The 15,321-nt window shown below is 40.8% G+C and overlaps 1 protein-coding gene across 1 annotated transcript in view; it reads left to right on the top strand.

The window, feature by feature from the left end:
* smchd1 (structural maintenance of chromosomes flexible hinge domain containing 1) overlaps positions 1 to 15,321 on the top strand; it is a 268,185-nt gene that overhangs the window by 113,285 nt on the left and 139,579 nt on the right. The window contains exons 28-30 of the mRNA XM_068031705.1: positions 1,029 to 1,147; positions 4,979 to 5,146; positions 11,712 to 11,837. Coding sequence (XP_067887806.1) covers positions 1,029 to 1,147; positions 4,979 to 5,146; positions 11,712 to 11,837 — 413 coding nt within the window. The remainder of the gene's footprint in view (positions 1 to 1,028; positions 1,148 to 4,978; positions 5,147 to 11,711; positions 11,838 to 15,321) is intronic.

Below are 15,321 nucleotides of genomic sequence, written 5' to 3'. Positions count from 1 at the left end.
ATGCACAGTGGGGAGCTACCCTCATTCACTGGAATGGGGAGGGCAAATGGGAAAACTGATAGATGCATTATTCCTTTTTTTAAAAAAAATCACTACAGTTTGGTATGGTGATTTCGTCCCATCTATTGTATGTAAAGATTTGTTCATAGTCATGCCTCATGGTTTGGTTTTTCTTCTGTTGTAGTAGCAGTGTTGGCTGTACATATGACACTGAATTTTGCAGTGTATAATTCTTTACTTGTTAAAAGGCTTTACAGAAGTACATGTGTTTTTGATGCTTTTTTGATTTGGAGGTTTCCCCCCATCTCTGACCAGTACATTTATTGTTTTGCAACTTGGTATGGAGTTCATGAACTGTACCTTTGGTAGTTTGCTTCTGGTCAATCCATTTTTATCCTCCAGTAGATACAGGTCACTTAATACTACTTCATGTTTGTTTATGTTTAAATTCCCTCTTGCCCTAACATGTGTGAGTTTTTCTTTAACTACCTCTGTTGCTTGAAGCATTTTTTTAAATTGAAAGTTTCAATGCTCTTGATATTACTGGGAGCCTCAGTCCTGCTTCCTTCAGTCAGAGGTAAAAACATGGTTCAAATCGGGTATATTTTTATTGCAAATTGGGGCAAGGTTACGTTGCATGATTTAAAGGGTGGTCTGCATGGGTTTCCTTGTTGACTGACTGAAATTCATAGTGTATGTGCAATTTAAATTTCATTCAATGAGGCAAATTATACCTAGGCTAGGTAATTTTTAATGTCTGCCCATTACTTTGGTCAACAAAATAAAAGCTATTAAATTCTATTGATCTGTGATACTTTGTTCCAAGAACAGAGGTGGACAATCTGTCAAAGCACAGTCAAAAAGGTGATGAATGGTAACAAAGCAGCAAATCTTGATTGTAACATAATGCATTGCTTGTTAATATTTTCATCATACCTGCAAGTAGTCATTTTTTTAAAGGACTACCTGAGGATAATTGTTAAAGTTCCTCCTGAATGTAAAATATTATTTCCATTTTCATTTCTTAGATTCAACACTTACTGATCGTCATGGTAATCAGATTCAAACCTTGACATCCTCTTGTGTAAAATTATTGGGAATAGCTGGAGAAGGACTCGATAAGAGTAATCTGAAAGTCACTTGGCAGGTACAACAAATAATCAAGTTTCAAGAAATTTAGCTTTCTGCCTTTTCTGGGGGATGTTGCTCTTAAACTGAGTAAGTTTGATGGTATGTAAACCATTGCGAAATTTACTCCATGGCACAGGTGGTTCCTCCTTTTCATAAACCATAGGTAGCCATCATTCGGAGAAGACAAAATAGTACTACCCATTATCCAAAACAAGATTAGGGGTGGAGTGAGTCCTTTTTAAGAGCTCTGAGCTTGCCACCATTGCTTACACGTATAAATGATCTTGTCCAGGCTTTTCATCTTTAGTTTTTTTTTAGTGGTAGTAGTTTTCTCATTATTGTCTTCAGACAAGAAATGTTCTTATTTGACTGCATAGAAAGCTCCAGCTATTTGTCTATATTTTCTAGGAAAGCACTTGTACATGTTTCATATATCCAATATTTTTGGTAATATGTAAGTTGAGTTTGTTTCAAAATTTATTTTTAATTCTAATTCTGGTAGTATTTTGAATGTTGCTCGTTTATAAAAATGTTGTTTCTGAAAGCTTGACATTCTACTTATACACCAGGTTGAAAACAGCTTGACAACCAGGATTTCTCTGATTGTAACAGCATGTAAAAATAGCCAAGCAATGTAGCATCTCACTTTTCTCTGGTTGTACCATAGAACCGTCTTATTAATTAAACAATCTATCAATATGAACATATCTATTAAGTTTAAACTATAAAGTTCGTGTTCAGTGTTTAAGATTGCAAATAAAGTGCAAACTTAAGCACATGCATTTGGTTCGCAGAAGCAGTTCTTGACATCTGCCAATCACATATGTTTAATATGTTATTCATGCCCAAGGAATGGAGTTCAGTTATGTTGAAGAAAACTATAACAATTTTTTGCTTTTAATTGATATCTTGCATGCACAGTCTGGTTGTCTTTTAAAAGATATGGAATTTAATTGGGCAGCAGATTATTTTCTATATCAAATTCTTGGGTTGGATTTATGTCAGACACTACATTCCAGTAAAGCAAGGTTTTGGTTCTGTTTCATTCAGTGTCAGTGCTAGAATTGAACCATTGCTATCTTGCAGGTGTACCAAGTATGTATGTCCTTTTCAATATCTTTATGGACTCCAGAACCTGTATACATTTGCAAATGTTAGCAAGCAACTGCTGATATAGTATTGTGTGATCCTCTTCGCAATTTGTCACAAAGCAGTTTGAGTTTTCACCTAAGTCCAATAGTGTGCACATATAAACACTGATACAGAGCAGAGATCTTTGGGGCTTATTCTGATCCTATTGGCTTTGGTCAGAAAACTTTGATCATATTTAGTCTGGTTGAAACCTTTCTTGATTGTTCATTGGATTATTGCTTATGTCCCTTTCTCCTCCTAATAAGTAAGCAAGTCCAACAGCCTTACTTCATTTGTCATAGATTCATAGCTGCTTTTGTTTTGACAATAGGCTAATCCAGACTTCCTCTTAAAACTGCAGACAATTCTGTTCAAGTTTTGAGTATATTGGAAAAGCTGGAGCATCTGATTAATTTGGAAAACTCCTAGCTGATTCTTGGTTGTGGACATCTTTGTGGAAAATCTTTGACAACCATGTTTCTCAAGCATGCCTGGGATGCTAATGCCTCACCCTCTGAGATGAAGAAATATTGGTAGCTTTTTTTATGCAGGTTTTTTGGGTTAGTACCAGCAACATTTTTATTATTCCAGACAGCAAACTTCATAAAAGCAGTTGCAACTAAACCACAACGAGTGGCCCTCAATTGCTCTGCTACCCAATTCCTTTTTGTAAATTATGATTGAATTTGCTTCCACTATTTCAGGCAATACATTCCAAATCATAAAAACTCTATGCGTCTAAGAAAAAAAATCCCTCTTCTCTCCCCGGTTCTGTTGTCAATTATCTTAAATCTGTGTTCTCCAGTAATGACCCTCCTGCTAATGGAAAATTTTACAATTTTTGCTCTTTCAACAGGGCAGGCTCGAGGGGCCGAGTGGCCTACTCCTCCTAATTTGTATGTTCTTCACTCTTCATAATTTTGAACAGTTCTATTAAATCTCCCCTTAACCTTCTCTGGTCTAAAGTGGACAATCCCAGCTTCTATAGTCACACCATATAACTAAAGTCTCTCATCCCCGATATCATTTTAGTAAATCTTCTCCATGGCCCTGACTTCCTATAGTGTGGCGTCCAATTCTGGACACAATACTCCAGCTGAGGCTGAACCAATGATTTATAAAGTTTTAGCATAACTTCTTTGCTTTTGTATTCTCTGCCTCTTTATAAAACCTAGGATCCTGAATGCCTTAAGAGCCCTGTCAGCTTGTTCTGGCACCTTCAAAAACGTAGGTGTGTAAACTCCCGGGTCTCTGTTCCTGCATCCTCCTTAAAGTTGTACTATTGGGTTTATGTTGCCTCTTTTTCCTTCCAAAATGCATCACTTAATACTTCACTACACTAAATTTCATCTGCACCATGCTTGCCTGATCGACTGTCTGTGGCCTCCTGAAGCCTGCTATTATGCTCCTTACTTTTACTACATTTTCAAGTTTTGTCAGTTGCAAACTTCAAGATTATCCCCTTTATACTGAGTTCCTGGGCATTTTTATGCACCAAGAGCAGCAGTCCTAATACAGACCGCTAGGGAATACTGCTATATACCTCCCTCCAGTCTGAAAAACATCTGTTCACCACTACCCTCTGTTTTTTTGATCTTAGCCAGTTTTGGATCAGATAGCCATTGCCCCTTTAATCCCATGGACTTTAGTTTTGCTAGCAAGTCTTATCATGTGGTATTTTATCAAATGCCACATTTGATGGAAAGAAAACATGCTAGTTTCATTATTGATTTAAAGTTTATATGACTGAACAGAAAATTTAGTTTGTAATGTACAAGTGAAATGTACCTGTAAAATATTCAATCCTGTGAAATTAAAGATTGTCTAATTTTAATACTTGTACGTTTATCACAGTATATTTTTGTAATTATTCAAAATTCCTGTTTATTCAGTAGATGATGGGCTAATTTTATGGTAGTTTTGTTGAGAAGCTTTTAAATACTGTGGCTACTAGAGTAGATCAGAGGCTGGGAATCCTGTGGCGAATAATTCACCTGTCTCCCCAATGCCTGTCCACCATCAACAAGGCACAAGTCAGACGTGTGATGAAATACTCTCTAATTGCCTTGGTGGATGCAGCTCCAACAACACTTGAAGCTCGACACCATCCAGGACAAAACAGCCCACTGGCACTCCATGCACCACCTTCAGCATTCACTCCCTTCAACACCAACGCACAGTTGCAGCAGTGTGTACCATCTACAAGATGCACTGAAGCAAGGCTCCTTCGACCGCACCTTCCAAACCCACAACCTCTTACACCGAGGAGAAGGGCAGCAGATGCATGGGAACACCACCACGTGCAAGTTCCCCTCCCACACACCATCCTGACTTGGAACTGTATTGCCAGCCGTTCCTTCACTGTCACTGTGTCAAGATCCTGGAACTCCCTTCCTAACAGCACTGTTGGTGTACCTACGCCCCGAGGATTGCAGCGGTTCAGGAAGGCAGCTCACCGTTACCTTCTCAAGGGCAATTAGGGATGGACAATAAACACTGGTCTAGCCAGCAATGCTTACATCCCATGAAGGTATAAAAAAAAAGTGTTCATGCAAAGTTTGGCTATTATGGATATACATACAAGTATTTCTATTAAACAAAATTAAAATGAAAGTAGCTACGCTGCATGAGTAATTCATTGGCTGTGAAGTGCTTTGGGACTTTGTGGACATGAAAGGTGCTAGATAAATGCAAGTTCTTTTCCTTGTCTTCATAGGAAGATGGCCAGAATATGGTTGTTCGGGGAATAAAGTTTGCACCTGGAAGCACTGGTCACAAAGAAATTTGTTTCGCTTGGCGTGATTTTGTGGATTATGTAAGAATTCATCTGACTGCAGGATCCCCAACCCAGATTACCATCCTTGAATGGGGAAATACAGAAGAGGTAAGACTGAGTACTTAGATTACTTGAAAGTATTGTAATATTCTGTTAAATCCTTTTATTTAGGCAAGTGTCACTTTTCAAATTACTCACAAATACTGTAAACTGAGGACAATTTTCTTGCCAGCAATTGTATTATAGCTGACTTCAGCAATAACCTGCTCATTGATGCTTAGTTTGTGTTCTGCCAAGGCACACAACTCCTGTCTTCATTACAGCCTTGGTCCAAACATGGACAAAAGAGCTGAACTTCAGAGGTGAGAGTGACTGCCAAGACATCAAGGCGGCATTTGATCAAGTATGGCAGCAAGGAACCCTAGCAAGACTGGAATCAATGAAAATCGGAGAAAACTCTCCACTGGTTGGAGTCATAACTAGCACAAAGGAAGATGTTTGAGATTGTTGGAGGTCAATCGTCTCAATTCCAGGACGTAACTGCAGGTTATTGTCCGAGGCCCAACCATCTTCAGCTGCTTCATCAATGCCCTTCCTTCCATCATAAAGTCAGAAGTTAGGATGTTCGCTGATGATTGCACGATGTTCACCATTCGCAACTCCTGAGATACTGAAGCAGCCCTGTCCATATGCAGCAAGACCTGGACAACATCCAGGCTTGGGCTGATAAGTGGCAAGTAACATTTGCGCCACACAAGTGCCAGGCAATGACCATCTCAAACAAGAGAGAATTGTTAACCATCTCCCTTTAACGTTCAGTTGCATTACCATTGCTGAATCTACCATTATCAACATACTGGAGGGCACCATTGACCAGAAACTGAACTGGACCAGCCACATAAATGCTGTGGCTACAAGAGCAGGTCAGAGGCTGGGAATTCTGCGGCGAGTAACTCCCTTCCTGACTGTCCAATACTTGCCCACCATCTACAAAGCATAAGTCAGGAGTGTGATGGATTACTTTCCACATGTCTGGATGGGTGCAGCTCCAACAACACTCATCCAGGACATAGCAGCCGTTTGGCGCTCCATCCACCACTTGCAACATTCACTCCCTCCACCACTGGCACACAGTGGCAGCAGTGTGTACCATCTACAAGATGCACTGCAGGAGCTCACCAAGGCTCCTTCGACATCACCTTCCAAACCCGCGACCTCTGCCACTTAGAAGGACAAAGGCAGCAGATGCCTGGGAACACCACTGCCTGCAAGTTCTCCTCCGAGCCACACAGCAACCTGACTTGGAACTATATCACCATTCCTTCCATGGGTCAAGATCCTGGAATTCCCTTCCTAACAGCACTGTTGGTGTACCTACAAGCCAAGGACTGCAGCGGTTCAAGAAGGCAGTTCACCACCACCTTCTCGAGGGTAATTAGTGATGGGCAATAAATGCTGGCATAGCCAGCGATGCCCACATCCCCCGAACGAATAAAAAAAAATAGTAATCCAGTAACCTGAGTTAGGCAGATCTGAAGTACCAGTGATAATTAAACAATTGAAGTTTTGTCCCATCACTTGACTACATATAACCCATCAAGTAAATGCCCTGATATTGTGGCTTTAAGTGGACAAGTTCAGTGCCTTGTACTGGGAAGCAGCATTGTTTTAGCTGGTAAAATGCATTATATCTCAGCATGCTTCGCACTCTCTCAGCCTTAGCTGTTCCCTGCCTGTACGTGAGTTCTCTGAGGTTAGGTAAGTATGATACGTTGTTAAGAGTGTACTATCTGGGGAAGATGCAACTTGTGTAAATTCCTTACTATTTGGTGATCGAAAACCCAGTGAATCCAAAATAAAACATTCAGTATATGTTTTTAAATGACCAATAAATAGACCATGAACTGTATAATAGAGGTAAATTATAGAATTGAATATAGCTCATCATTTACCTAAAAGCACCCATTCTTTTAAATCTTTCTTCCTATGGCCTGATCCTCCAGTGCCTTCAGAGCTACAGTTAAAGGACAATGTTTTGTACAGAATAGGAGCAGGAAAAAGCTATACAGCCCCTCAAGCCTGCTCTGACATTCAATAAGACCAAGGCTGATCTGGTCCTGGCCTTATCTTTTCAGAAGGTATTTGATAGATCCCACACAGGAGGTTAGTAAACAAAATTCGAGCACGAGAGATTGGGGTAATATACTGCTATGGATTGAGAATTGGTTAACAGACAGAAAGCAGAGAGTAGGAATAAATGGATCATTCTCAGGATGGCAGGCTGTTACTAGTGGGGAACTGCAAGTATCAGTGCATGGGCCACAGCTGTTCACAATCTATATAAATGATTTGGATGTGGGGAACAAATGTAATATTTTCAAATTTGCTGATGAAACCAAACTAGGTAAATTATGAGGAGGATGGGCAGGCGACATGAATGGGCAAGAACATGGCAGATGGAATATAAGGTGAATAAGTGTGAAGTATTGGAGTATTCTTTTAAATCCTTTTATTCAGGCAATTGTCACTTTTGAAATTGCTCATAAATACTGTAAACTGAGGGCAATTTTCTTGTCAGCAATTGTATTATAGCCGACTTTAGTAATCCAGTAACCTGAGTTTGGCAGATTTGAAGTACTGATGATAATTAAACAGTTGAAGTTTTGTCCCATCACTTGACTACAAGTAACCCATCATGTAAATGCCCTGACATGGCTTTAATTGGACAAGTTGAGTGATTTGTACTGGGAAGCAGTAGAAGAAACAGAAAGGCAGCCTATTTCTTAAATGGTGAGAGGTTGGGAAGTGTTGATGTCCAAAGAGACTTGGGTGTCCTTGTTCATAAGTCACTAAAGGCTAGTTTGCAGGTGCAGCAAGCAATTAAGGGGGCAAATGGTTATGTTGGCCTTCATTGCAAGGGGATTTGAGTGTAGGAGTAAATATGTCTTGCTATAATTGTATAAAGCCTTGGTGAGACCGCAGCTGGAGTATTATGTACAGTTTTGGTGTAGGAAGAGCCTGTCACTCTAGAATTGGCCTTTATAGCCACTCCAGGCGCTGCTTCACAAACCACTGACCACCCCCAGGTGCTTATCCATTGTCTCTCGAGATAAGGAGGCCAAAGAGAGATGGTCTCCTTATCTAAGAAAGGATATACTTGCCACAGAGGGAGTGCAACAGACTAATCTCTGGGATGGCGGGATTGTTTTATGAGGAGAGATTGAGGAAACTGGGCCTGTATTCTCTAGAATTATGAAGAATGAAAGGTGATCTCATTGAAACACAAATTTCTTACAGGGCATGACAGGGTAGATGTGGATAGGATGTTTCCTCTGGTTGGTGAGTCTAGAACTAAGGGGCTCAGAATAAGGGGCAAGCAATTTAAGACTGAGATGAGGAATTTCTTTCCTCACAGGGTGGTGAATCTGGAATTCTCTACCCCAGAGGGCTTTGGAAGCTCAATCATTAAGCATGTTCAAGACAGAAATTGAAAAATTTCTGGATACTAATGACATCAATGGATATGGGGATAGTGGGGAAAAATGGCATAGAGGTAGATGATCAGCCATAATCTGTTTGAATGGCGGAGCAGGCTCGACGGACCGAATGGCCTACTTCTATTTCCTATGATCTCCACTTTACTGCTTGTTCCCCAAAAACCTTGACTCCCCTATAGTTCAGAAGTCTGTGCATCTTAGACTTGAATATATTTAAGCCTCCACAGCTCCCTGGGGTAGAGTTCTAAAGATTTGCAACCCTCAGAAGAAATTTATCTACATCTCCTCAAATGCGTGACCCCCTTATACTGAAACTATGCCTCCAAGTTCTAGATTCCCTCATGAGAAACATCCTCTCGGCCTTTACCCTGTCAAGCTTCCACAGCATCTTCTATTTCAATAAGATCACCTTTAATTATTCTTAACTGCAACGAGTATAGACCCAACCTTTCCTCACAAGACAACCTCTTCATCCCAGGAGTGAATCTTGTCTGAACTGCCCCCAATGCAAGTATATCCCTACTTAAAGCTGCAAGCAATACTCTCGGTGTGGTCTCACCAACGCCCTATACAGTTGTAGCAAGACTTCCCTACTTTTACACTCCATTCCCCTTGCAATAAAGATCAAATTTCCATTCGCCTTCCTAATTACTTGTTGAACCTGCATGCTAACCTTTTGTGATTCGTGTACAAGGATACCCAGATCCCTCTATACTGTAGCATACTGCAGTCTCTCTCCATACAAATATTTTGCTTTTCTATTCTTCTTCCAAAGTGGATAACCTCACATTTTCCCACATTAAGGGCTCGATTTTGTTGTCCCGTCACTGGGAGCGACAGTGGCTGCCCTGTGCCAGACCTGCCGTTTCCACACGCCTTCCCCCACCCCCCCGCTACTAAATTATGTGGCGGGGGTGGCATTGGTGATGCCTTTCACAGCGTCCCCTGATGTGGAAGTAGGTGCTGGCACCATTTTTAAAAGGCCTCCAGCCCTTCAGGCAGTTCAGCAAACTGCAGAGTTGATCCCTTCCCCACCTCAGTGGTGCTAGCTTTCCCTGGACCGGGAAGGCTTGCGAGTGCCTCACGTCGTGCTGAAGATTGGGAACTGAAGGTAAGATCACTGCAGGCTACATTTAAATTAATGCAAACATCTAATTAGCATATGGAAAGCTGGGTCCCGTCACAGAGCGGCACAGTGGACACCACGGAGCTTCTCCGTCGCCAGTAAGATCGAGCCTGGCAATCCTGGTGTCTGGTTCCGTGGCGCCCGTTGTCGCCCCAATGCTCCGGCGCTCCCGACATCAGGTTGGTAACAAAATCCAGCCCTATATCTGCCAAGTTTTTGCCCACTCACTTAACCTATCTATATCCCTGTGCAAACCTTGTGTTCTCCTCACAACTTGCTTTCCCACCAATTTTTGTGTCAACAAATTTGGCTACAATACTTCCTGTCCCTTCATCCAAGTCACTAATATAGATTGTAAATAGTTGAGGCCCCAGGAGTGATCCCTGTGGCACCCCACAAGTTACAGTTTGCCAACTTGAAAGTGGCCCTCTTTAGCTAACAGATAACAGTCAATATCAGTCCTCTATCCATGCTAATATATTACTCCCAATACCATTTTGTGCAGTAACCTTTTAATGTTGCACCTTATTGAATGCCTTTTGAACTCCAGATGCACGACTACTGGTTCCCCATTATCTACTGTTCTCGTTGCATCCTCCAAGAACTCCAATAAATTTGTCATACACAATTTCCCTTTCATAAAACCATGTTGGCTTTGCTTGATTGTATTGATTTTCTAAATATCCTGCTACTACTACCTTCATAATGGATTCCAGCATTTTCCCAATGACAGATGTTCGACTAACTGGTTGGTTTCCTGCTTTCTGTCTCCCTCCTTTCTTGAAAAGGGATGTTAAACTTCCTGTTTTCCAAACCACTGGGATCTTTCCAGAAACTAGGCAATTTTATTATTTCATGGTATGTGAGTGTCACTGGCATTTGTTACCCATCCCTAATTGCCCTTGAGAAGGTGGTGGAAGATCACAACCAATGCATCCACTGTCTCTGCCACCACTTCCTTTTAGACCCTAGGATGCAGGCCATCAGGACTAGGGGACTTGTCAACCTTTAGTCCCATTACTTTGCCAAGAGCTTTTTCTCCAGTGATTGTTTTAAGATCCTCCCTTGTATTCCCTGCTTTTATACTATTCTTTGGTTGCCTTTAGTGTCCTCTACTATGAAGACAGATACAAAATATTTGTTCAAGGTCTCTGCCATTTCCTTGTTATGTCTTGCTAGTTTGCTCTCATAATCTATTTTCTCTTTTTGGTCATCCATTTCTAAAATTTTCCCAGTCTTCTGGCCTACCACTAATCTTCCCAACATTGTATGCCTTTTCTTTCAATTTGATACCATGCTCAACTTCCATAGTTAGCCTTCTTGCAGAGTCTTTCTTTCTCAATAGAATATATTTTTGTTGAGAATTATGAAATACCTTCTTAAATGTCTGCCACTGCTCATCTACTGTATTACCTTTTTAAGCTATTTTCCCAGTCCACTTCAGCCCACTCTATCTTCATACCTTTGTAGTTGCATTTAAAAAAAAAATTTAAGACACTAGTTTCAGACTCAGGTTTCTCATTCTTAAACTGAATGTGACATTGATCATGTCGTGTTCACTCTTCCATAGAGGATTTTTTACTATGTGATCGTTAATTAGTCTTGTCTCATTACACATTACGAGGTCTTAAATAACCTGTTCCCTTCTTGGTTCCAGAATATATTGTTCCAAGAAGCTGTCCCGAATATACTCGATGAACTCTTCCTCAAGGCTACCTTTGCCAATTTGATTTGTCCAATCTATATGAAGATTAATGTTGCCCATGATTATTGCAATACCTTCCTTTATAAGTACAGGGTTGAGCAGCAAATCATGCATTCATAGGTGCACTTTGAAGCCCTATAATCTAATGGGATGGTGTTCTTGTGCACATTTGGATGATGGATTATTTATGTTTTGGAGATTGAACTGTAATAACTTAAATAGCATTGGAAGTGGTTAGTGTGACAATCAGTTGATTTTTGGGTGGAATTTGTTAAAAAGTGACATTGAGAAAAAATTACTGTCTTTTATTATGTATGTGCCTTAACTGTACTTGTTTCTTTTTAGCCCCTCTCAGTTGTCAATGGTAGGGCTCTCGATAAACCATTGGTTGTACAGCTTTGTGATGCGTGGGGGAATCCTTCTCCTGAACCTTTGATTAAAGTTGTCCTGATAAAGGAAAATGGCTTAAGGGTAAGGAATTTATTGATGCTATATTGGTTGCAAAATTTAGAATTGATTGTGCATCTTAACCATGTTCACGGTACAAACGCCAGGAAAAATGTGCAGATTAAGAATTTATTTGTAAGATATTGCATGTTTTGCAATGCATACAGATAACACAAGTGTCCAGCCTGAGCCCTGGTAATCTAGCCTTCAAAGTCCAAGAAATATAGTGCTATTTGTGTTTACCTACCTTTGGTTTCTTCTGTTTTGTGTTTTCTGAGCCTAAAGATTTGGAAAGGGCCTCATTGGTAGATAAATCTTAAATCAGAATACAAAGTCCTGTTGCAATTAACAGTCTGAGATGTATGTAAATTTTTGGAACGTGAACATAAATGTGCTCCTCCATAAGTCTCAATTTATATATCAGCTTTCCCCTTACCATAAGGTAGGCAATGTGAAGTAATATATATGAAATGACTCAAGTATAATGAAATTCTTACAGCAGTTTGAATTGTCTAGTCTATTCAATTTACTTTGAAGAGCAGTGGATGAACTTGATAACTTCATGTTATTATCCGTTTGGATTCCCAAGTTACCTTTTTCACCTAGCTTTTTTGAGAAATTACTATATTCGATTTAACTGGGCTGAATGGAAGAGTGCATTTGATAGCTGCAATTCAGAAATGTAAGCATAAATCTACAGTTTTTGTTCTCTCGTGTAACATTTCCATTCTTAACGTTGGAAGTTGAATCAATAATTAACAGACCATTACTCAATTCGAAGAAACAGTTAGTTTTGTTTTTAGCGCCCAACAGTATGCAATTGCCAAGTGGCCATGGTTGTCTTTTTCCATCTTAGCTGCATCAAAGGCCTTGACTGAGAGCAGTCATTCCATTGCTAAGCACAAAAAAATTCAGTACTGCTGTAGTCCTAGCGGAAGAATGAAACCAACTTATTTGTTCAATAGATTTTGCTGTGATGCACTAAAATATTTTTCTTCCTCTGATCATCTTTCAAATATCCTTGGTTATGGAAGTTATCGCAGAAGCCTGCCAAGAGAGCATCTTTCAATAAAACCAAATGGGGTAAACTGGGTTAAATAAACTGGGGTAAGCTGCTAGAGGCCATAATACAATAAAAAAATTATTTCCATGAAAAACATGGCCTAAATAGCTAGGAATGGATTTGAATGACAGGAATTAAAAATTTGGGAGTTCTGAGGAAATTATTATATTAATAATGATGAATATTGTGTATGATTTTCAAATTGTTTGATCAGGTGTCACACAGAAGGCTTATTAATAAAGTGGAAGTCCAAAGTATTAGAGGAAATGTTGCAACATGGATACAAAATTGGCTAAAGGATAGAAAAGAATGGTCATTAATGTTTTTTGGACTGGAGTATACAAACATACGAATTAGGATCAGGAGTAAGCCATTCAGCCTTTTCGAGCCTGCTTCACCATTTAATAAGACCATGGCTGATCTAATTGTAGCCTCAACTCCACTTTCTTGCCTACCCCCGATACCCTTTGACTCCCTTGTTAGTCAAGAATTTATTTACCTCTGCCTTAAAAATATTCAGTGACCCTGCCTCCACTGTTCTCTGGGGAAGAGAGTTCCAAAGACTCTCAACCCTCAGAGGAAAAATTTCTCCTCATCTCCGTCTTAAATGGGTGACCTGTTATTTTTAAGCTGTTCTAGTCTCTCCCACAAGGGGAAACATCCTTTCAGCATCCACCCTAACAAGTCCCCTCAGGATCTATTATGCTTCAATAAGATCACCTCACATTCTTCTAAACTCCAATAGATACAGACCCAACCTGTCCAACCTTTCTTTATAAGATAACACCCCCATCCCAGGTATCGGTCGAGTGAACCGTCTCTGAACTGCCTCTAACGCATTTAGATCCTTTCTCAAATAAGGAGACCAAAACTGTATGCAGTACTCCGGATGTGGTCTCGGCAAAACCCTATACAACTGTAGCAAAATATCCCTACTTTTATATTCCATTCCCTTTGCAATAAACAACAACATTCCGTTTGCCTTCCTAATCACTTGCTTTATCTGCATACCGACCTTTTGTGATTCATGTACCAGGACATCCAGATCCCTCTGTACCTCAGAGTTTTACAATCTCTCTCCATTTAAATAATATGCTGCTTTACTATTCTTCCTGCCAATGTGAATAACTTCACATTTTCTAACATATTCCATTTGTCAAATTTTTGCCCACTCACTTAACCTATGTCCCTTTACAGACTCCTTGGGCTGAATTTTGAGTGCGCCACAGTTCATGGTGGCGTGCATCCTGCGCCAATGCGCCGACCCTGAGCCCCCGTGATGTTGCACGCGGGGGCTCATTTAAATAAAGGGGATGGAGCGGTTGCCCCCAATGACGTAGAGTGGGTGGCTGCTGCGTTCCCGGCAATGGCGTCTAGCGCCACTGTGCCATTTTTAAAGGGCTTTAAGCCCTTGCAATTAATTTTAATTTTTAAAGATGTATAATAAAATTTTATTACATGAAAACCTTTGTGATGGAGGCCCTTCCCCAACCCCCCGCTATGGTCATTTAATTGCCCGGGATAACAAAAACATGCCATTTTCCCGACCTTTACCCCTCCCCAACCTTCAAACCTTTTCTGTTCAACCCCTTCCCGCCATCCCCACATCCAATCAAGATAGTTTTCCCCGCTCCCCCACCCCTCCTGCCCTGAAAATTTTATTCCTCTCCCTCCCCATCAGGTTCCCACCTCGGAACTCTGTATGGAGCTCCGAAGACATGCGAAGCACAAACGGCGGCCGTAATATCGGTATGGGACGGCCGCCGCTTGTAGGTAAGTTTATTTGCATATTAACGTTCATTTGCATTTGCTGATGAAGGGCCTGCCACCAGGGTGAGGGGTGGGGCCAAACAGTTTTCCCCCCGCCGCCGATAATAAGCGGCAAGCCCTTCTTGACGTCGCGGGTCGAGGCGCGTCTCTCCCCACAGAATTTCACCAGCCCCTGCGCCATGACCTGCTGTGTCGAGGGGCCAGTAAAATTCAGCCCCTTATGTCCTCTTCACAACTTGCGTTCCTACCTATCTTTGTGTCATCAGCAAATTTAACAGCCATACAATCAGTCTCTTCATCCAGGTCATTGATATAAATTGTAAATAGTTGAGGTCCCAGCACTGATCCCTGTGGCACTCCACTCGTCACATCTTGCCAACCCGAAAATGACCCATTTATGCCTACTCTCTGTTCGCTAACCAATCCTCTATCCATGTTACCCCCAATGTCATGAGCTCTTATTTTACTAAGTAACCTTTTGATGTGGCACCTTGTCAAATGCCTTCTGGAAATCTAAGTATAGCACATTCACAGTTTCCCCTTTATCCCCATTGTTTGTTACTTCCCCAAAGAACTCCAATAAATTGATCAAGCATGATTTCCCTTGCATTAAAACCATGTTGACTCTGCCTGATTGCATTGAGATTTTCTAAGTGGCCCACTATAATCTCCTTA

Source organism: Heterodontus francisci, chromosome 5, assembly GCF_036365525.1.
Source record: "Heterodontus francisci isolate sHetFra1 chromosome 5, sHetFra1.hap1, whole genome shotgun sequence".
Taxonomy (NCBI): Eukaryota; Metazoa; Chordata; class Chondrichthyes; order Heterodontiformes; family Heterodontidae; genus Heterodontus; species Heterodontus francisci.
This window is presented reverse-complemented; position numbering and strand designations above follow the sequence as displayed.